Below are 23,467 nucleotides of genomic sequence, written 5' to 3' on the forward strand. Positions count from 1 at the left end.
CAACCGCATATGATGTCGGCGGCATGTGCAAGCGGGATAGAAATATAATTATATACGAAATGGCAGGTCAATCAAATGTGCGAAATTCTTCCTGCTTAGCGTCCTTACTTTATAATTTGTCTGGAAATTTTACAAGGTCTGGCACTGGCACTGCCATCTAGTTTGCATTTAAGAAACTAAAATGTATCCAGCTTGAATAAAAGGTCCTTGGTCAGAGTAAGAAGTCTGTGCTGCCATCTATTTCATTTTAAATCGAAATTAATTTGATTGCACAGATCTTTAAAATACTTATTACAATAATTAATTTATTAGTAGTTAAATAATATAATTAAATCAGGCTTTGTTTGCCCAAACATGGTCCAAACAATAAAGCTGCCAATAACCATTTAGCCAACATAACGTCAAAATTATTTTTCTCCGATCAATAAATGTTTAACCTGAACGCATTGATAATAACTTGGTGTCTATGAAAGTCTATGGCTGACATAGTGACCAACTTACACCAAATTTCAGCCTAATTTATTGAACCTTTTTTATTAATTTGCTATAAAGCGATTTATTTTAATTGTAAATAATTTGCAAAATAGTGCTCTAAGTACTTCATATCTCTCGCAGTTAGGTTTCTTGAGTGAAATTTAGAAAAGGAATGTTTGAAACTTTTTTATTTTGACGTTTGAATTCGCGGTTTTTAATTTGTGTCCCCCATTGCAAAAATGGTTGCAAAATGTTGACGTCCACACGTTCATCGTATTTGATAAATATAGGAAATTAAGATACGTCTTGATTCGGTGCGACAAGATTATCATTTGTAAGTTTTCTGTGTGTATTATTTATGTTGTACTATGAGAAAGTGTTGATAGCCTAGAATCACTTCCGTTCTGACAGGAAAAGGAAGTGCATGGTTATGGCGATCGTATCGAGTAGCGAGTTTTGTTCTGACATCCTTATCCTGTTAATTTTCACGATGAGCTGCGGCGCGAAATACTGCTCTTCACTTTCTGTTGATAAGTGTTTAAATTTGTCAATGCAGATTATTCAACCAAATGTCATTAGTGTAAAAACGCATCGATATAAAGATAGTAATTTATTGTCAAGGTTATGCCATGGAACCGGAGACGCTTATATCTCATGTTATACAAATAAACAAACATTCTTTAGGCAATAAACATACAAGTATTGCCCGAAAATTAATATTAGTGCATTCGTTTAGTCATGCAGGTAAACCATACAATTTTCAAGTGTTTATAGTTATTATTTGCATCTACCTACTACTTATAAGTATTGTACATTTCAGCGTTTAACACAATTTGTTTTGATTTATGTAGCATCACATTTATTTTATGCATCATTGTCTAGGTTATACTTCATACTTATAGTAATTTTTCCAGGTTTAGACTAGTATTATCAGTATACAATACAAGCCATTTCAAGTAAAAACTATAAATTAGTTTAAGTCAATAAGTGTCGGTGACATAATGATGTTTGTTGTTTGGAGTAGTATTATTTGAGGTGGTTACTTACAGAAGCTGAGCTATGGCGGAGCCAGAGGAGGGCCCAGAAGAAGAGGTGGTGGTGCGGCTCGCCTCCACTCCCCAGATCATCTTGGTAAGTAGTCGGCTACACATTTTCTTAATACTGTGCTGGCCAGCTCACAGTAGGCAATGTTTTATGCATGTAAATAAACTTGTTCTTATAAAATTAATCCTGCGGATCCAATAGTGAGAATAATGGCCAATGTCACTTATTATAGTATTTTTAAGCTAAATTTATATGATTTGTATTAAACAGACTCATTTCTAAAATAAAATTTGGAATATTAAAACGCAACAAGTCATTTTAACATGTTTATTGAATGATTGTATGAAAGAATAGTAACTTATAGTAAGTATTGAAATTCAGTAACCTCCTCAAACACTTAAAGTCGGTTTTCATGGTTTAAATACTTTAAATGTGCTGCCTATAACAAGAACAGGCAGAAAACTGTTGCAAAACCACTCGTTTTATGTCCTCGGAACTGCCTAGATGTTTTAATAGGATGGTGTATTTATATTCTTTACAAAGTATTTCAAAGTCTGGTCCTTCTAAGTCTTTGAATTATTTTAAAACTTTTGGCAGACATATGTAGCACAGAAAATCCTTAAGCTTGTTGTGTCACCTTTACCATTCCTAAACTAAGACGAGACAATCAGTTGGCAATTTTTATTTGTAGCCCGAGAACATGGTCCCCGGCACATTAACAAATGCGCGTGCAGCGAGTTCAGCCGGCGTGGAGCTGGGACGGAAGCTGCTGCTGGCGGCCCGGGCCGGGGACACCAACCAGGTGCTGGAGCTCATGGCGCAGGGAGCACCCTTCACCACTGATTGGGTACGTGGTATGTCGCGGGGTAGGAAGTAAGCGGGGAAGCGGGGTAAGTTTGGTTGGATGCACAAGATTCCGTACAAGGCGGTATGACTCAGCCGATAAATGAGTTAGTAACACTGCACTCTTATTGTCTTGCGGAATCTTGTTCAGTTTTATAAACTGGGATAGCCTTCCGTAAAAAACGTCCCATTCTTGCACTTTATGATCAAAAACTCCTATATTTCCGACGAAATTAGCCATTGTTAACTAATTTAATCTAATTTTATTTATGCACTATGTAGGTAGAACGTTCTCGTCGCCAGTTGGTATGTCGCGGGGTAGGAAAGCAAACAACCGTACTGCTCTGTAGCTAGTTTATTACTGGTTTGACGGGGTTCATGCGCTTACATATATTCCAGTACGTCACCATCCCTGGCGGTCTAGCATGAGTCGCGTTCTCGGCTTGTACGCGAGTCCATACTTGAAGTCGCGCCAGATGTATGGAGTCGCAACTCATACTAAACCGGCCGGTGCATTCATATACAAAATATTCCTCATTTATATTTCATTTGAGGCAGGGTTCGAAATTATCCAGATAATTATAGTCTGATAATTATCCCAGCTATGGATGGTGCTATATTTATTTATTTGATAGTAAATAATAATTATTGGGGCGTTTTTTTATATTTTAGGTTATTATCTAATCGATAATTATCAGGTAGGTATAAAAATCATTATAATTATCAAGATAACTATTGTCGATAACTATCCTTCCGAACCCTGATTTACGGATATTAATATTTTTATGTAGGTATGCAGATGCGAAATATAATTTCAATGCATTCATTGAAATTATATTTCGCATCTGCATACCTTCTCTTCTCGGCTTTCTTTTGAATTTTTTGTATGTGGTTATTTTTGACGGTCAGACTAATACTTATCGTCTGTGACAAAAATGTCTCAAGACAAATGGGGCTCGTATGGAGAAGCGGTCGACATCGTGATAACTACATGAATTCTATAGTAATTTAAATTGTATTTTTTCTCTTATTTTCTCGTAATGCATGTTAATTATAAGATGTGTCCTGCCGAGTTTGTTGCCGGTCCCATATTGGGATACCCTCCTCCAATTGAGGGGGGATTTAAATCTTCTCGGGGCAGAGGTGTAGGGTTGGAGCCGGCCTACCTAGCTTTATTTGACGTTCATAAGCGCATCGTAATAATGCCTACTTGAGTAAACTATCTTTAACGGCCTCCGTAGCCTAGTCGGTAGTGACCCTGGCTACGAAGCTGGAGGTCCCGGGTTCGAATCCCAGTAAGGGCATTTATTTGTGTGTTCATCACAAATATTTGTTCCTTAGTTATGGATGTTTTCTATGTATTTAAGTACTTATATGTATCTATATATTATATATATCGTCGTCTAGTACCCACAACACAAGCCTTATGGGCTTACCGTGGGACTAGGTCGATTTGTGTAAGATTGTCCCATAATAAGCAACTCAAAGCTAGGAGAGTGAGGGGAGACCTCATCGAGTGTTTTAAGATTATCACCCACTGTTACAACCTCCCTGACATCCACAAAATAATCAATAAGAGAACTGTCAGCCGCGAGAGCCGAGGTCACAGCCTACGAATTGTTCGCACTCCCACTACTACTAAAGCTGCATATCATTCCTTGTCCAACCGTGTCGTGGCGGCTTGGAACCGTTTACCGGATAGTGTTGTGACTGCCCCCTCGGTCAATGTGTTTAAAAACAGATTGGACAATTGGCTTTTAAGCAATAAGTTAGACTGATGATTACTAGTGAAGTGATATGACTATACAAACTTTGAACTATATAACACTGGACACTGTGTGACATAGGCTCATCAGCTCAATAGCTGCTCGCCTATAATTATATAATAATAATATTTAATATTTATTTATCTTTTATCTTTATCTTATGTTATCTACGTGCGTGTGGGCAGTTGGGCACGTCGGCGCTGCACCTGGCGGCGCTGGGCGGGCACTCGGGCACGGCGGGCGTGCTGCTGCGCGCGGGCGTGAGCCGCGACGCGCGCAGCAAGGTGGAGCGCACGCCGCTGCACCTCGCGGCGCACGCGGGGCACGCGGCCGTGGCCGAGGTGCTGCTGGACCACGGCGCCGCGGTCGACTGCAGGTACTAGGGGCCGGGTCTAGGGTTGCCAGGTCGAAAGGCGCTATTATCGGGAATTCATATTGGCAAGGTGCGAAGTCGGTGGAGGGGGAAGTGGCGCTGATCGTCACAAACACAGGTAATCTTATGGAATGGCCGCCATTAGTACTAGCGGCAGTCGCTTGAACTAATTTTACTCCATAAGATTTGACGTAGAAAGTCTGCCAAAATGAGGGCAGCACCAGTCGTGCACCTAGCGAATACATTTTTCGGGATTTTGGGATTTAAATCGGAAAAAAAAACATTCAATTTAAAGTAATTGTATCAAAAACAACGATATTTTACATTATTGGCACTGCGTCAGCTGCTCTGCCCATAGACGTTTTTATATAAAAATAGTATAAATGATTTGAGATCTTGAACAAACAAAAAAAATGTCTTCATTATCTGCCTATATTATCATTTATCATAGTTCTACTTATTGCTATCAATAATCTAAAAAAATATGTATAACTAGTTTATTTCTCAGTTCGCCCTTGCCACATGTATTTTATGTTACTTTTTGCCGATTTTACAATTTTTTCGCCTTTTTCATTATTTAACGTGAAGCTGTTTTTCGGGACAATTTTCACTTTGTCGGGAATCGGGAACACATGCTAAAAATCGGGAGAATCTCGCCAAATCCCGACCATCTGGCAACCCTAGCTGTGTCACGTGGGAGCTGATGGTAGCGCCCGAAGGTAGAGCCTGTGCGGCTCATCTTGCGTGCGGCTTAACTTGTGCGTAAAGAGTCATCAAATGTATACATTCTACGACTCTTTACGCACAAGTTAAGTTAAGTATGTTGCAGTGGCAGCGCGTCCATAAAAGCCGATTCCCACCGGCTTGCCTGTTTTTGGACGTTTGAGCAGAGCTATAAAGCAAATATGTAAGCCAAATTAGTCTTGCCTATGGATATGTTTGACGCGCCGCCACTGGTATGTTGTACACTTTTTAATTTTTGTTTTGTTAAAATCGTCACTGTAATAATAATATACATTAAGATGCATAAGACGCGAGTTGGCACAGTGGCTGTTAACAGCCACCGGGTAGAAAGCGGCGCACACCTCTCGACACCCCTGAGCCGCTCACGCCGATGTTGCCCCTGGTCGTCTTTACGGCGACAGTTTCAGGGGCCCATCTAGTCAGCGGCGAGTCACCACCTGCCTCAATAACTTGTGTAAACATTGTTATGGCAGGTGTCCGTAAGTCTTTGCAATAACCCAATCTCATAGTCCACCCAAACTTTAATCCATAGACCGGTATTCTGTTCACTTTTTTCTACAATAATCCCAATGCCTGTTGAGACCGGTTCATGGGTGTCTATTGTCGCACCTGTGAACGGGTCCCAACAGGCGTTCTACATGACATCAAAGCTCTCTAAAGGGCCTCTACGTGTTGGATCTATATCCCCACGCAAGCCTATCAAAAGACCGGGATTTATAGGCCCGTGATCCCAAAAAAGGAGATACAAATAATATACATTAATAAATCTTTCGTGTGATAGAATTATTGTTCACGTGCACCCTAATATCAAAGTGATTGACCGGCAGCTAGTGTGCGATATCCCAGATACTAAAATTACAGCTCGATCCACCAAATTACTATCCTATCTGTCTGGATTTGTACTAAAACGACAGTCGGAACGAGCAGGGGAGGAGATTAGCCAATCAAACACTATAATATATTAGATCCAAAATAATAATAATAATTTGAGTCTATATACGTCCCACTGCTGGGCACAGGCCTCCTCTCATGCGCGAGAGGGCTTGGGCTATAGTCCCCACGCTAACCCAATGCGGATTGGGGACTTCACATACACACCTTTGAATTTCTTCGCAAATGTATGTCATCTACAATATTTTGATAAAATATTAATAATAGGTATAAAAACCTACTTCGATTTGCAGATTTCGTTGAAAAAATGTGACGTCACACCAGCGCGGGCCTTCACTCCCCCCTACCCTCCCCCCCCAACTTTGTACTAATGATGTGTGTTGTTTTATGTTTCTTTTTGTACTTTGCCGAACACATGTGCCAGACCGACCTGATCGACATATTTATACGTATACACCAAAAACTCATCGGTACGAGCCAGGATTTGAATCCGCGACCTCCGGATTGAAAGTCGGACGTCACATCCACTCGGCCACCACTGGTGCTATTAGATTAGAGATGGGTAACTCAGGAGTGATAGATAAAAAAGATATATATCTTTCTCTTTTCATGAATCACTCTTCTTGTCTTTACGAACCCGAATGTATCAGTATATCCGTACAGCTCTCACTCCCTCGGCAACAATTTGCTAAAGCGATAAGCGATGTTTCGGTCGCGCGTCAACCGAAGTAACACGAAGCGACAGTGGTCGTTCGGGCGAGTTCGGACGCGTCTTGCGCTAAATATTCCGCGAGAAGTATATACATTAAGTAGTCTTTCTCGCTCGCTACTACTACTACTACTCTCTCTCTCTCACTCACTCATAAGATGACGCAAAGTCAGCAAGTGCCGTGCCGATACAGTTGCGAGCGGGACAACTGATACATACGGATATAAAGATATAAAAGAGTGATACATATCCCAGTGACAGAAAGATATATATCAGTCTTTTCTTTCTACTGACACATTTCGCCATATTAGATCCAAAAGCACAGTTGAATATGTGTATATTCCCCGGCAGGGACATGCTGCGCATGACGCCGCTGCACTGGGCGTGCGCGCGCGGGCACGCGGCGCTGGCGGCGCTGCTGGTGCGGCGCGGCGCCGACCCGCGCGCGCGCTGCAAGTTCCGGCGCACGGCGCTCGCGCTGGCCGAGCGCCTGCCCGCCGTGCGCGCCGCCGTGCTCGGCGCGCTGGCGGAGCGGGACCAGGCGGCCTCCGTGCGCGCTATACAAGGTGACGTCACCACAAAAAAAAAAAAAAAAAAAAAAAAAATAAAAAAAAAAAAAAAATAAAAAAAAAAAAAACGTTTATTCAGAGATCTTTCTTATAACTAATTAATATATTCTTCTGCCAAACCACAGAGTGGCTTGTTGGCATAGATACAGTACAGGCCCCAATTTCACCACGGTGTAGGGATGGGCGTTGAGACAAACAACTAGGTTCGAGTATAAACGTATAATGAATTAAATAACACTTACAAGGCCTTAAATACTATAGTACCTATGCGCATGTATGTGTGTGGGTATGGTGTAGTATACACACTACAACGGTGACAGGCGCGACAATTGTTAAACATCACTGTTGCTGACGTCACGGGCGTCCATGGGCTACGGTTACCGCTTACCGTCGGGCGGGCCGTATTCCTGTTTGCCACCATCATTGTATTATTTTAAAAAACATTATTATATCGGGAGAAAAACAGATATTTCTCTTGCGAAGTTTCTGACAATTGTCACAAGAAACACGACAATTGTCACGAAATTCCGACACAGAACTCATTTCCTGTCAAGAATTACCGACAATTCTTTTGAAATTGGGGCCAGAAGTCAATCACATGTATGTACTTCACTTTTCATACCTACGCTCGGCGGTCGCTCTAGGGTTGTCGACTATGATTTATGCACAAAAAACTATCGTGATAGTGGCACTCGTATCTAGTAGGGGCCGGGACGGGGTGCTTACCTACCTACCTAACTGTTCTGTTTAACGTTAAAACGAACCATCGAAATACAAGCGGACACCTACTTACCTCTCTGAAACCACTGGTAGTTTAAAAAACGACAATTCACCGTTTATTGTTGAATTTAAACAACCGTCCATTGAACAGTTATAATAACATCTTTTTTGTTTCTCCATTATTGCACAAAAAAGTTCACAGGCGCGTGTCTCAAGCGGTTGACACTCGCGCTCGCACTGGTCCCAACCGGTCCGAGATATCGTGTCCGTGAGCAGGGTCTATGTGTGCGTTGCTCGAGCGCACTTTGTATGTAGATTGATTTCTGTACTGTATCTGTTTTGTGACGTAACCCCGGGGACAGCTAGCTCGACGGACAAGATCCCGTCGGCAGGGCAGGAGGCCATGGCGGATAGAGATCAGGCGCTATACAAGGTCACATGACCCCAGGGCTAGGTCGAGCGCTCTATCTAGTGGGCGAGATCACCGCCGGCGTAACGTTAAGGCGCTAGACGCCGTTTTTGGCCGAAAACTCTAACATTCTAGAGTCTATATCTTCTTAACGGTTCAACAAAAAAATATGAAAAAAATATATATGATTTTACGTTTTATGTACAACATTTCCAACGTATGACTTATAGTTTTTCCAAAAATGGAACATTACGACAGGCCGTTTTGCGACTAACTTTGCCTATTTCTAGTGAACGGTTTATTCGATTAAAGTTATTTTTAAACTAGAATAATTGTTTTAACAGATACTACAAATGCAACGTAGAATAATGTTAATAAATATTTTTTTTTTTAAGAAATCGAATATTTTTCAACATTTTGTGCGTATGTAGCTCGAAAAAGGCGTGGCCGGCAGTCGTGTGCTAGCTTTGAGACGAGGAGGCTGTGTCGCTCGTCGCTCCGTGCCTTCCTTGTATTCTGCATGCTTGTTCTGAGCCGAGGCGCAATAAAATTGGAGTTATTGTGGCCAAAGATTAAATAACTGCAGAATGTTGATTTGGTTGTGACGCGCTTTAGCGCGCACAACACGGTGTTTCGCAGCCTATTATTACGAACGTAATAACAATATTTCCACTTATGTTTGAGAAAGCTTCATTTGAAATATATAAAAAATGTTTTCGAACATGCGCCGACATATTGCCATTAAAATTTAACGTTTTTAATAAAGTTCAATTTCTAAAAAAAATTGATCAACATTGGCAATTTATGTCGTAGGTATATACTATATAGTTTGATTCAGAAACCATTTCAGAAACATTTTTAGGATTGTTACCCATTAAAATGATGTTAGTTTATTAAGTAAATCTGAGGGCACGGCAGTGCCCCCGCCAAGTCGAGCAAAAAAAGAGGCACGGCCGTACCATCCTTTTCTCGAAGCGATTCAGGCCATTTTCGACGTCCTGTAATTTTGTGCTGGCTGAAGCTAAAACCCTGAATTTTCAGTAATATATAGGGCTAAACATGCTTAAGATATATTCTCAAAAACATTCAATTTGAACTAGTAGTTTAAGAATGATTGTACGTCAAAGTTCCTTATTTTCGACACTGACACACTCACTCACTCACTCACTCACTCACCTACGATCATCATAATTCTAAGGTACTTCTAGTATATCCACAAGCTTCAAATTTTAAACATAAGTAGTTTTCAGCTTATCAAGCCATAGAAAACCTAAAAATATTGCAATATCAGTCACGTTTTAAAGATCTAAGAACTGCATAAGTAAGTTTGTAATCCCATATAAATATTTGCTATTACAAAGTTACTGTTGCAGTTCCTACAAATAGTAGGTAGTAAAGTAAAGGTACACTACGATGTACGATGTGAGTATGAATGAAGATGTGTTTCTTTATGATATGTGTATATATTAGACAAAACAAAAAACCTAAGGTAGGTAAGGGCCCGGCCACATGTCCGCGGTGCGGCGCCGCCGCCGCCGCGCGGCGCGGCACCGCAGAAATCTGCGGCACCGCAAACCGCGCTGCGGCGACGCCCGCCGCAACGCAAAATTTTGCGGTGCCGCGCTGCGGCGCCGCAAAGCGGTGCGCGGCGCCGCGCGCGGTGCCGCAAAGCGGTGAGTTTCGCCGCGCGCGGTGCCGCCAAGCGGCGTGCGGCGCCGCGTGCGATGCCACGCTGCATAGTAAAGAATAAAATTCGACTACCAGTTGTTTAATCAGACATGGATCCCTTCACACGTGTTCTGCTCTTGCTGTTGTTATAGCGATAGCGGTTCGCCAAAAAACGCTGCAAATGGTGTTAAAGGTATGAAAATCGGTACGATTGGTCTTTAGGACATTTGAAACAATTTGACCCAAAGCACCAACAAATAAAAAAAACCAGAGGAGTTATGACGTCATCTATTTTTTGTATGAAATTTAAAAAAAATTGTTTAGAAACCTATCGTGTGTAGTATTAAACGAAAGGGCTTTCTGAGCTGATTCCAAAAATATATCACGTCATTACATTTGAGTCATTTTTTTTAATTATAATAAAAATATTTTTGAAAACATACCAAGTTTGTGTTTCTCCAGATACAATACCGTTAAATTTTTTTTGTTAAATATACCTCAAATTATACCTAATATCCTCATATCCATATCTATTTATTATTTATATTCATTGTATTTGTTTATAGCCTGACCAGTAATATATGATAATTGTCAAAAGGGCGCTGTTATTCTCATGTATAGGGTGACAATTCAGTGTAGTATGAAAAAATTAGTTCCAGTGAAATTCCGCAACATGGCGCACCCTCAATAGATCCTGGTTCACCTATAGTTGTGTAAAAGTAGGTACCTACTTTGTTTTGTAATTATAACATGATATTGCACCGCCTACAAGTCATCTGATTTGCCCGAAGGTTGACTGGTAGAGAATGCATTTTAGCATTAAGTCCGCCTTTTGTACGTTTGTATTTTCATTTGTGCAATAAAGATTAAATAAATAAATAAATATCTAATTCTAATAAAGCAATTATGAAAATATTTACATTTAGTATATTTGTTTTAATTTTTTCTACTCCCGTACCTTTATTTGTCATTTAAAAGGTCGTACACATACCTTTAAACCCCTATGTTATAGTTGTCAAGACAAGTCTTTAGTCTATTCCCCAAAAAAGTATTTGTGCATACACGCAGTATCTTTTTGGTACTTTTACGATACTTCGTGTAATCACCACTTAAAAAATATTGTATGAAATACATTGTTGCCAACCTAATTTTAATTGTCATCTCTGACAGATGAGTACTCAGATCTAGTACTAAGTGCATTGCTGCCAATTTACAAAATATTCATTAGGTTCTATAGTAGAAACAATAAAATTCCTTCAGAAGTCAGAACGCGCATGTGACACCCGTAATATAGCAAGATCCATAGACTACGAACACCGCATAGCGTTGCTTGTTAGTCTCCATAGGCTACTGTGGCCAAAATCGAGAAAAAAAACTATCCAAAATTGTAATTTAACTAAGAGCAAGTACCAGGGCCTCATGAGTTACTAGACTTACTAGCTAGAAGGTGTCGCTGACCATACGGCCGTGGGGCGCGGGGCGCGGTGGCCGGGTCGCGTATCTTAGCTGTATACTTTTGGTGTTGTTTAAAGGTGGGTTTAAAGGTGAGTTTCTTCAGTTAATTCTTACATAGATAATTTTTACTACGACTTATAGATTCCGAGATATAAGCGACTTTCTGGAAAAACTATGCTTTCTATTTAAATATTTAATTGAGAGATTCATAGATCACACTTTGTAAAATTGAAAAATTAAAAAAAAATACTTCATGTAATTATTTTCAAAATTGCTTTCTTAGGGTTAGATATGAGGATATTAGGTATAATTTGAGGTATATTTTACATAAAAATATTGAACGGTATTGTATCTGGAGAAGCCCAAACTTGGTATGTTTTGAAAATTATTTTTATTATAATTAAAAAAAAGCGGCCAAGTGCGAGTCGGACTCGCCCATGAAGGGTTCCGTATTTAGGCGATTTATGACGTATTAAAAAAAAACTACTTGCTAGATCTCGTTCAAACCAATTTTCGGTGGAAGTTTACATGGTAATGTACATCATATATTTTTTTTAGTTTTATCATTCTCTTATTTTAGAAGTTAGGGGGGGGGGGGGGGGACACACACATTTTACCACTTTGGAAGTGTCTCTCGCGCAAACTATTCAGTTTAGAAAAAAATGATATTAGAAACCTCAATATCATTTTTGAAGACCTATCCATAGACACGTATGGGTTTGATGAAAAAAAAATTTTGAGTTTCAGTTCGAAGTATGGGGAACCCCAAAAATTTATTGTTTTTTTTCTATTTTTGTGTGAAAATCTTAATGCGGTTCACAGAATACATCTACTTACCAAGTTTCAACAGTATAGTTCTTATAGTTTCGGAGAAAAGTGGCTGTGACATACGGACGGACAGACAGACGGACAGACAGACAGACAGACAGACAGACATGACGAATCTATAAGGGTTCCGTTTTTTGCCATTTGGCTACGGAACCCTAAAAATGACTGAAATGTAATGATATGATATTTTTGGAATCGGCTCAGAAAGCCCTTTCGTTTAATACCACACACGATAGGTTTCAAAACAGTTTTTTTTTAATTCCATACAAAAAAAAGATAACTCATCTCGTTTTTTAGGGTTCCGTAGCCAAATGGCAAAAAACGGAACCCTTATAGATTCGTCATGTCTGTCTGTCTGTCCGTCTGTCCGTCTGTCCGTCCGTATGTCACAGCCACTTTTCTCCGAAACTATAAGAACTATACTGTTGAAACTTGGTAAGTAGATGTATTCTGTGAACCGCATAAAGATTTTCACACAAAAATAGAAAAAAAACAATAAATTTTTGGGGTTCCCCATACTTCGAACTGAATCTCAAAAAATTTTTTTTCATCAAACCCATACGTGTGGGGTATCTATGGATAGGTCTTCAAAAATGATATTGAGGTTTCTAATATCATTTTTTTCTAAACTGAATAGTTTGCGCGAGAGACACTTCCAAAGTGGTAAAATGTGTGTCCCCCCCCCTGTAACTTCTAAAATAAGAGAATGATAAAACTAAAAAAAAATATATGATGTACATTACTATGTAAACTTCCACCGAAAATTGGTTTGAACGAGATCTAGTAAGTAGTTTTTTTGTATACGTCATAAATCGCCTAAATACGGAACCCTTCATGGGCGAGTCCGACTCGCACTTGGCCGCTTTTTTTTATTTAACGGTGCTTCGGGTCAAATTGTTTCAAATGTCCTAAATATGAATCGTACCGATTTTCATACCTTTAACATCATTTGCAGCATTTTACTGAATTTCTCGGTGTACTGCCAGCGCTATTAAGAAGGCGCAGAAATAAAAAAACAATTGGAAAGAAAATTTTGGGTGAACCCATATCTTCGTATAATGAATGAAGATGCAAATCATTTCAAAAGAAAATACCGGCGCGGCACCGCAGAAACCTGCGGCGCCGCACGCCGCTCGGCGGCACCGCGCGCGGCGAAACTCACCGCAGCGCGGCACCGCAAAATTTTGCGTTGCGGCGGGCGTCGCCGCAGAGCGGTTTGCGGCGCCGCAGATTTCTGCGGTGCCGCGCCGCGCGGCGGCGGCGGCGCCGCACCGCTGACATGTGACCGGGCCCTTATAAACACATTAAAAAATGTTGGCTGACGGCGTATTGCATAAAGTATCATTCTATGGAACTAACTAGGTATGTCAACAAAAGTCATTAGTAAATTCATTCATCAAGTTTGATTACTTACATAGTTAGCAAGTTCCATCGAATGACACTCTACCAATTCAATACGACGGTTATGTCAATTATACAAACGTGCAGCATGGTGCGTAACGGGATGGGTAAGTAATATATAATAATAATATAATTTTATACGGCGTTTTAAACAGGACGCGAGTCGTATTAACCGTGAAATGTAATTTACGACCTCCACTAAATGCATTATCTACTCATACTCAAACAACAAAATATCTGCAAACAAAAGGTATACGAGTATAGCGCCAACTGCACGCCTCTGGGCTGTATCTTATTCTTTGAACCTCGTGGCGGTGCAGCGATACAAAATTCACGTACGATCGCAGCGAGCGGGGTAAGCGGGTGGTGCGGGTACAGAGCGCTTAGCTCCGCCCTGACGCTCAAGGGCATTGGGCCTTCCAATCGTCTTAAAACCCGATCACTAAATTCGCTATATTAATAATATGTATGCTATGATAGTTGTTTTTCTATTAGGTGTTATTTCTCATTGCTGCAATGTCTTTAGAAAATGCCTGCTATGTTTTTGAGTATATGTCTGTTCTTATACAGTTTCGTTCCGCTGTACTTATGTAAAACCATATATAGGCAGAACTGTATTCGATTTTCTCTATGCATCTAATAGGGATGATGACACATGTTGAATTTCATAACAAAATCTAGTAAAATAGATAGCAAACAAGCAATTTATCACAATAATGTGGATATTAAAATAAAATAAAGAAAAATTACAGAATTACAGGACCTAAAAGTTTCAAAATTTAAGTTTTTTTTTAACTTCCAAAAACGATAAAAGTAAGGGTACCATTCGATTCCTTACATTTCATCCAAAAAAATATTGTATAGCAACTATATACATAAACGCAATATTTCACCGACAAAAACGCAATTTTCTTATTTTGTCCATACTAAAAGATGGGCGATGACGTCACGGCCTCTGGCCGTTTTGTATAGGGCGTTTCGCGAGTGAAGTGCGACGTCGGACTTTGACTACAATTTCTGACTTTTGTGTTACTTTAATGCAATGGGTCCCATATAGACATTTGATCCTAAAAACAAACCCGATCGATTAATACCATAAAAAAAAATTAGTCATGTAGCCTATTAACGTTTTGAAACTTTCCAGAAGAGATGGCCGTGGACGACGTGGCGGACTCGAAGCCGTACGCGACCCTTCAGACGCAGCTCCCCGTCGAGGAGAAACACTCGCAACCCACCATCAGAATACCGCACAAGTTTAACAAACTCAATTTAGACACTGAGGTATTTACTTCTAACAAGTTTTGAGCTTTTTATCTTGTTACTTACGTTACATACTAAAGCGGCCGCATATTGCAATATTATATTATTTGTCATCGTTTAAAAGTATAAAAGACTTCTGGAGATGTATAACAGTATTGAACAGTTTCAGTAAGTTTTCATATGTTTTTTACATCGTATGACGCGTGTTTTTCACCCACTTATCAAAAATTGTCTTAATCGGATCATTCCTTTGTTTCTAAACGGCCTCACTTTACTCGTCCATCTAAGTCACACTCACTGGAATTGTTAAGTTATGTATCTACTCGTGCAGCACCAGCGGCAGCCGGTCGACACCGGCTCGGAGTCTCGCGCGCCCGGCGCGGCGCTGCTGCGGCACCACGGCATCACGCTGCTGCCCGCCGACGACGGCAGCACCGTGCTGTCGGCGCTGCAGAGCGGCCGGACCGTCGTGCTGTCAGGTATCTATAATATTAGTTACTATGTTTATCATTATGTTGTGAGGATTTTTATGGTTTAGTATTTAGTGAAATCATCAATCGAGACTTTTATTGGCGGGGCGCCAGGGTGATCGAGTACCGTCTCGGGAGCGCACAGTTCTAGGTATAGTCGTCGACGTATGTATCTATCGCTGAAAATGTGAAAGGATTGCTAGGACAGTTTTGGTGACGTCAGTGAGTTGTGTTTGTATCTAGTATCTAGGTACCAAAAATAATCCAAGATAAATCAAAAAACTAATAAAAAGTAAGGAAAACGAGTGTAAAAACTGTACTTTAATTGAAAATGTTTCGCACCAAATTACAACCAATTATGAAAGCGTCATTACTAGCAAGAAATCGCTAAAGTGTTTTTATATGAATGTCCGGAGTATTGTCAAGCCTGGCAGATTGGATGAACTAAAGTGTGTACTAGAATCATTTAATTGCATTATTCATCTAGTGGTACTGACTGAGACTTGGATAAAGTCGGAAGATGAAGTGAAGATTGTCCAATTGCCAGGTTACACTCACTATAATAATTATAGGACTGATGGAAGAGGCGGCGGTGTCTCCATTTTTGTTCACAACAATTTACATCACAGTCACGTAGAAGATCGAAACGTGGACGGAAATCATTATCTCTGTATACATTTAGAAAAATATTCATTGGACTTTCTAGCAGTTTACAGAAAACCAGAATCTGCGAATATCAACACTTTTCTTAACACCCTAGCGGTATACCTCGAAAATTCAAAACGAGCTGTTATTCTGGGAGATTTTAATATAAACTTACTGGTGTCGGAGCGTCAAACTAATATTTATAAAGAGCTGTTGGAAGAGAATGGTTACAAAATCTTAAATCTAATTACAACTGAAGCCAGCACGCGTGAAACAGAATCTACCAAAACCATAATAGACCACGTATGTACGAACTTAAGTGAAAACGACTTTCATATGGCGATAATAGACTCTAGCCTCTCAGATCATAAACAAATATACTTTGAGATGAAAAGATATGAACCGAAACCGGTCAAAAAGATCAAATACGAAGCTATCAACTATGAAAAATTATATGAGATGATCACTATATCCATGACTAATACAGATGAATATGATTACCATGCTTTAGAAGAGAAAATATTGAACTGTATTCAGAAGAGTAGAACCATGAAAGTCAAAATACTTAATCCTCCCAGAAAGGAATGGATTAATAAAAATATATTAAACATGATTAATAATCGCAATTTATTGTGGCAAGAACATAAAAAAAATCCAAATGACCAACAAAAAAGAGAAGACTTTATAAAGGAAAGAAACCGTGTTACTAATACTATCTCAACAGAAAAAGCCAAGTACTATACCAAAGCGTTTGCAGTATGCAGAAGTGATCCTACAAAGATGTGGTGCTTAATAAATAGTCTATCAAAAAACAAAATAAAGGAGAGCCAAATCCCGAAGAAACTACAAACCGAAACTGGAATTGTGACCGATCCTAAAGAAATTTGTGAAAGTTTCAACACATTTTTTTCAAATATCGGAGGAGAATTAGCAAAATATATCACAAACTCACAAGTTCCAAATGCAAGCTATTCACATACATCGGCAACTCAAACACAACATAAACTCGTGAAGTTCACACCTGCGACTGAAGACGAAGTAATCAAAATTATCAACACTCTTAAAGTTAACACTGGCTCAGGTTTAGACGGAATTACAATAAAATCATTAAAATGTATCCAAAGTGCAATAGTGACGGAGTTGACAAAGAGCTTTAATAAATGTTTAGAATTTGGCATATTCCCGGATAGTCTGAAAGTCGCCAAGGTAACACCAATCTTTAAATCTGGTAGTAAGTCAGACCCAAGTAACTACCGACCAATTTCGGTCCTTCCTACTTTATCTAAAGTCCTGGAAAAACTCATACGAAACCGACTGGACGACTACCTAAACTCAATTAACTTTTTATATGACAAGCAGTATGGTTTCAGACCACAATCCAGTACTCTTACAGCTAACGTGGACTTAGTAACGAAAATAAAAATTAGTATCGACCAAAGGCAGGTGGGACTTGGCGTCTTCATAGACCTAAAGAAGGCATTTGACACTGTGAGTCACAAAATTCTTCTACGAAAGTTAAGAGAGGCTGGTGTCACTGGTATAGCTCTTAAAATTTTTGATTCATACCTGTCAGGACGAAAACAAATAGTTAAAATTGGTGAACATGAAAGCAAACCTTTACCGGTTACGTGTGGCGTCCCTCAAGGGTCAATATTAGGGCCACTGCTTTTTCTTATTTATATAAACAACATTAGCGAAATTGGCCTAAAAGGGGAGGCAACTTTATACGCAGATGATACCAGTCTCTTTTACTTTGGGAATTCTATCCATGACATAATTACTGACGTTCAGACCGATTTAAACATTCTTAACAAGTGGTTTCAAAATAATTTACTTACAATAAATATAGCAAAAACAAATTACATCATATTTACATCTAAAAATAAAAAAATTGACCACCACCCACCTCTGACAATAAACAACCAAAAAATAAACAAAATTGATAATGAGAAGTACCTAGGTCTTATATTAGACAAACAAGTTACCTGGAAATCACACATTGAAAAAATAAAAAGAAAGATTACCTCCCTCACTGGAGCACTGCGGGGTATAGCGAAGTGTCTTCCAAACCAAGCACGTTATATGATTTATAATTCTATTGTAAAGCCACATATCGATTATCTAGTCGAGATCTGGGGTACAGCTGTAGCAACTCAAATAAATACAATACAAAGAGCACAAAACAAATTAATTAAAGTATTATTTCATTTCGATCGTTTAACGCCGACAGATTATATTTACAAAAAAACTAAAATTATGAATATACACCAAACATACACTTACTATACTTGTATGCTAGTACGCAAAATTATACAGAGAGACCTACATATAAAAATATCTTTTACCAAAAAACATGAAGTGCAAAAAATAAAACTAAGAAATGCTAATGATTTGATCCTTCGTGCACCACGTACAAATTATGGCAGGAAAACTATACTTTATGAAGGCGCTGATTTATATAATAAATTGCCAAAAGATATAAAAGACGCCAAGTCCCTTATCACATTTAAAAGGTTGCTGAAACATTATATTACTAATAAATAGCCCCCCTCATTATTTTTAATATTAATATGCAAATACTATAGCTACCTATATAATATAACACAGATATACTATTACATTTACTTATTCTAAATAATTACTTATAACTAAATAAAACCAAAAATATAATATAAATAAATTATTACATCTATCAAAACACCAACACTGCATTAAACTAGAAGAAGCGCTTTGTCACCTCCACGCTCTTTATATCCGTGTAAGTTCCATATCTTATCTCTGTTACTATGAGCCAGCCGGTCCCGGCCGTAGCAACTACGCTCGCATTCCATTGCATGTTTTGTTTACTTATTAAGTATTGATTTACCCGACAAAAAAAAAAAAAAAAAGGTGTATTTAGTTTAATTTGTAGATTTTTGTTTAAGTCATAATATGCAAGTACCTACAGTTTTAAGTGGTTATAAGTTAAGTGTGCGCTCACCGAATAAATATGTATTTTGCATGAAAAAATAAGAAATTCTCGTGTAAGTGAATATTATGTATTCTTATGAGAAATAAAGATCTTTAAACCTAGATGCTGGCAAGTTGATGCTGAAAGAGAACAGCTCCGCTGCCCCCGCCCCCGCCGCCCCCGCCTCCGCCGCCCCCGCGCCCGCCCCCGCGCCCCCCCGGGCCGGGGTGCTGGTGCGCGCGTGCCCGGCGCGCTCGCCCCCGCACCCCGCCCCCGCCCCCGCGCCCCCCCGGGCCGGGGTGCTGGTGCGCGCGTGCCCGGCGCGCTCGCCCCCGAGGCCCGGGGTCAAGGTGTTCACCGTCAACAAGCCGCCCGACAAGGACGTGCAGGTCAGACTTTCCGTCACGAAATAATCCTCTAGCTTCGATTCGTGGTCCTCTCTATCTGAAATTCCCCTAGAAAATCTGATAGAGAAGTCCCGTTTCCACATGAACCGTAAGGACTAGTGATGTACCGACTATGGTTTTGGCCGACTGATCGGCGCTCGGATGGCCGATTAGTCGGCTAATCGGCCAAGTTCATGATCGTTACTTCACGATAAAGATTACATTCGTATGACTGTAGTAGCTTTATTCAAGTTCGGATGCATTATTAAAACAATTTTTTTGCTCCTTGCGTTGTCGCGCTTTCAATATCAACAAAGATGTTCCCTGCTAAAGTAGCCGTCATTAGAACTTGCGAACTATGTAAACAAACCGCCATATTGAAATTGTCTCTGAATGATGAATTTACTAGTGATGCGCAAGACTCTTACATACTACTTTACTAATATCAAACCATATCGAATAATAAAATACCAAAATTAAAAAACAAGTAGTTACTTATTTTTAATTTGTTTAATCACGATCAGAAGACAATTTGGTACAACCGCGGTGATAGGTACAGAGCGTGAGTTGGGTAGTGTGTAGCGGGTTTATATCACAAACTTTAGTCACAACACTACCCATCATAGACAATTGTAAAATTTAAAAGAAACAAAAACGTCATTCCATCAGGTCCTAATAACCTAACTTATGAAACCATTTTAAACTTTTAATTAAATATCCAAGATACAGTTATATATTTATGTATTTTACGGAACGGTCCGTTTCAATAGTGTATATGTGTATAGTGTGAATTGTGTTTGATGGGGTAGTGTGAAAATTCATGGAGAAACAGTCTCAAAACAAAGTTACATTGTTTACATAGTTCGCAAGTTCTATTGACGGCAACTTTACTGCGACGATACACCTACATAATTACCTATACATGAATTTAATATGAACACAAGCACATTTTGTATCCTAAATACGTACTTGAATAGAATGGGCATGTAACATTTTATTAATATTGCCTTTTTATTTCATTTATGTCCTGGTTTCTGTAATTAATAATAGGCCGACTAATCGGCCTTTTTTACCGACTAGTCGCCGACTACAAATGTGGCCGGATAGTCAGCTTTCCCGACTAGTCGGTACATCCCTAATAAGGACCCTTCGCTGATAAAAAACGACGCCTGCATCTTCAAAAATTCTACTAATTTAATACCGATTTTTAATAAAAAACGTGATAGACCTCCACGAGCTATAACTACCGTATGAAACTGACTACTGTTATAATTTTATCGCTGTTTTTTTTTTAATTAATTACGATTTTCTTATCTCCATTTCCCCAGATAAAATACGTCCAGCTCCCACCAGACGCGACCATCCTCTCCCCGCACAAGGCGGCCATGAAGGCCAAGAGCAAGGTCGTCCGCGCCGCCGCCGCCGGTACCGGTACCGGTACCGGTACCGGTACCGGAACTGGTGCCGGGACCGGGACCACCGCGAACCGGCCCGGCGTCAAGATCATCATGAATAAAGCTAGCTTCAGCAAGTTGTTGGCCACTGCGACGAGGGCACACGGCTCGGGAGATAATGAGGTAATATAACTAGTGGCTCTGTAAGCTGTAGACCTCGCGAGAATAGCTTATTGGGACCGTACACGATGACAGCGCCACACAGCGGTTTGATCAATCAACAATACAAAGATTTTAATTTATTAAAAAAAATACGAAGTTTAAGTGAAAAAAAAAAAATACAAAAAGTTATGTCTTACTGGGGATCGAACCCAGACTTTCTGTGTGCAAACAAAAAAAAGCGATTGTTTACAAAATGCGCCATGATAGTTCTTAGCTAAGCTGACGAAATTCGGCTACTCATTCTCGAGTAAAAACTAAATATCTAAATACCGCCTAAACCAGCAATAACAATTTTGCCATTTACTATGTAAATATGTCCCAAAAAGAAAATACGCTTATGATATCGATACTATTTGTTTAAGCGCGAGGTATCACAACTCCTCCATTTTTGAAATTTTCCAAAAACGGGATCGACAAAAAAATTTTATTTACTCATAGAATCTGGTCACAAAATTTCACAAGAATCGGTCGAGAATTGTGTCCTGTAGAGGAGAACATCCGGACATACAAAAGCAAAATGCCCGAGTCAAAACGTAGACCTTCGTTACGCTTCGGTCAATTACACAAACGGCTCTACCGCAATATATTTAGTTTCATTGTTTTTTTACCTTAAATTCCGACGGTTCAGCCGAGTTGCACCACTTGCACCAGCTTACTTGTTGCAGTTTGTGTAATTAAATATGTGTACAAAACGTGAGAGTTTAAAGTGTTATGAGGTAATACAAGGTGTAACAAAAATAACGGAGGTCCGTGTACAGTCAGCCGACTGTCAGCGACCCCCGTGCATAGGAATTTGTTTGCAAGAGGTCTCATTCTGCAGCCGACTGTAAATACTCCGTCAGCGCTGTATATGTGAATTCTGGATGCATTTTTTATGTACAAATGGGGTTGGAATGTATACATGCTCGCTGTTGTATTAGTTTTTTCTTTTTTTCTTAGTTTTTTCTTCTTTAAAATAAAATTAAAAAAAAAAAAAAACACCTGTATGACCACCTAGAATAAGATTTCCTCACATATCTCGTCACACATACTAGTACATATGCATGTCATTTATACGTAGTAATAAGTTTTTATTATAATATTCCGGTCCATCCTAAGACTGTTTGTTTCTTAATAAATTAATTTAAAAAAAATATATGTTTGTCCCAGCCACTTTCCCTGGGCAACGGCCGCGGCGAAGCTGTGGTGTGCGTGCCCGAGCAGTTCGTGCGCTCCATGTCGGCGCGCTACCTGCGCGCGCAGCTGCTCGCCGCGCACGCCGCGCTCGCCGAGCTGCAGCGCCAGCTCAAGCGTGCGCGCGCGCGGCGAGCCGCCACGCAGCCCGGCTAGCGTGCGCGCGCGCAGCGAGCCGCCACGCAGCCCGGCTAGCGTGCGCGCGCGCAGCGAGCCGCCACGCAGCCCGGCTAGCGTGCGCGCGCGCAGCGAGCCGCCACGCAGCCCGGCTAGCGTGCGCGCGCGCAGCACGCAGCCCGGCTAGCATGCGGCTAGACTAGCACCCGGCCGGCGTGGCTCTGGCCAAGAAGAGCGCCGACTCGGTGATGTGAACAAAGTTTATGTGCGGACAACTCACACGCTCAGTATCCTACAATCCAATCTGTACAATCCGACATATATTTTTAAATGATACCTACATAACCGCCCAAAGTAAGCAGTGAATTAAACCATCTTAACTTTCATTTTAACATCAGGAATATAAAGGCACACTTTGGGAGCGCTCACACATTATGTAGTATGTACAGTCGACGCGACGTCAAAAATATGTTTACACTTTTGCACCTTAGTCCTTTGTAATAAGGTGAAAATTGTAAACATATCTTTGACGTCGACTGTACTCTACCTAACGTACCTAATCAATATTTGTCAGGAAATAGTGAAATGTAAATAAGATGTAACCATTGCAATAGTTATTTTATATAGAAGAAACTACAATATTTTTGTAAATACAACTTCTAGCGCTTCTTTCTGGTTTTAAATAATTCTAAAAATAAGACTTCTTTCTTTAGATAAATAAAATCCAAAAATAGGAACAATCATCTTTCCGAAAATATATTTAAATACACGACCTTATTGTCAGTGGCTTAGAGGCGTGTAAATATATTTTTGGAACGTTGGCTTGTAAACATGTTTGTGAACTCGATTGACTGTACAACGACCGAAAGAGAATCCAAACTACAGAATTGCATCTAGTTCTGATTATGGGAGTAATGACACCATTTGACAATATATCTTTGTCGCTTTAGTCATTT

At 39.9% G+C, this 23,467-nt stretch overlaps 1 protein-coding gene across 1 annotated transcript; it reads left to right on the forward strand.

Moving 5' to 3' along the window:
• Nucleotides 1–554: 554 nt before the first annotated feature.
• LOC134649718 (ankyrin-3) lies at nucleotides 555–22,550 on the forward strand. Its single transcript, XM_063504549.1, has 10 exons — nucleotides 555–808; nucleotides 1,524–1,605; nucleotides 2,210–2,365; nucleotides 4,313–4,503; nucleotides 7,196–7,410; nucleotides 15,039–15,175; nucleotides 15,486–15,633; nucleotides 19,343–19,608; nucleotides 20,934–21,182; nucleotides 22,371–22,550. The coding sequence occupies exons 2-10, from the start codon at nucleotides 1,534–1,536 to the stop codon at nucleotides 22,548–22,550; spliced, it is 1,614 nt and encodes a 537-aa protein (XP_063360619.1). The 5' UTR covers nucleotides 555–808; nucleotides 1,524–1,533.
• The last annotated feature ends 917 nt before the right edge of the window (nucleotides 22,551–23,467 follow it).

This window comes from Cydia amplana, chromosome 7 (assembly GCF_948474715.1).
Source record: "Cydia amplana chromosome 7, ilCydAmpl1.1, whole genome shotgun sequence".
NCBI classification, from domain to species: Eukaryota; Metazoa; Arthropoda; class Insecta; order Lepidoptera; family Tortricidae; genus Cydia; species Cydia amplana.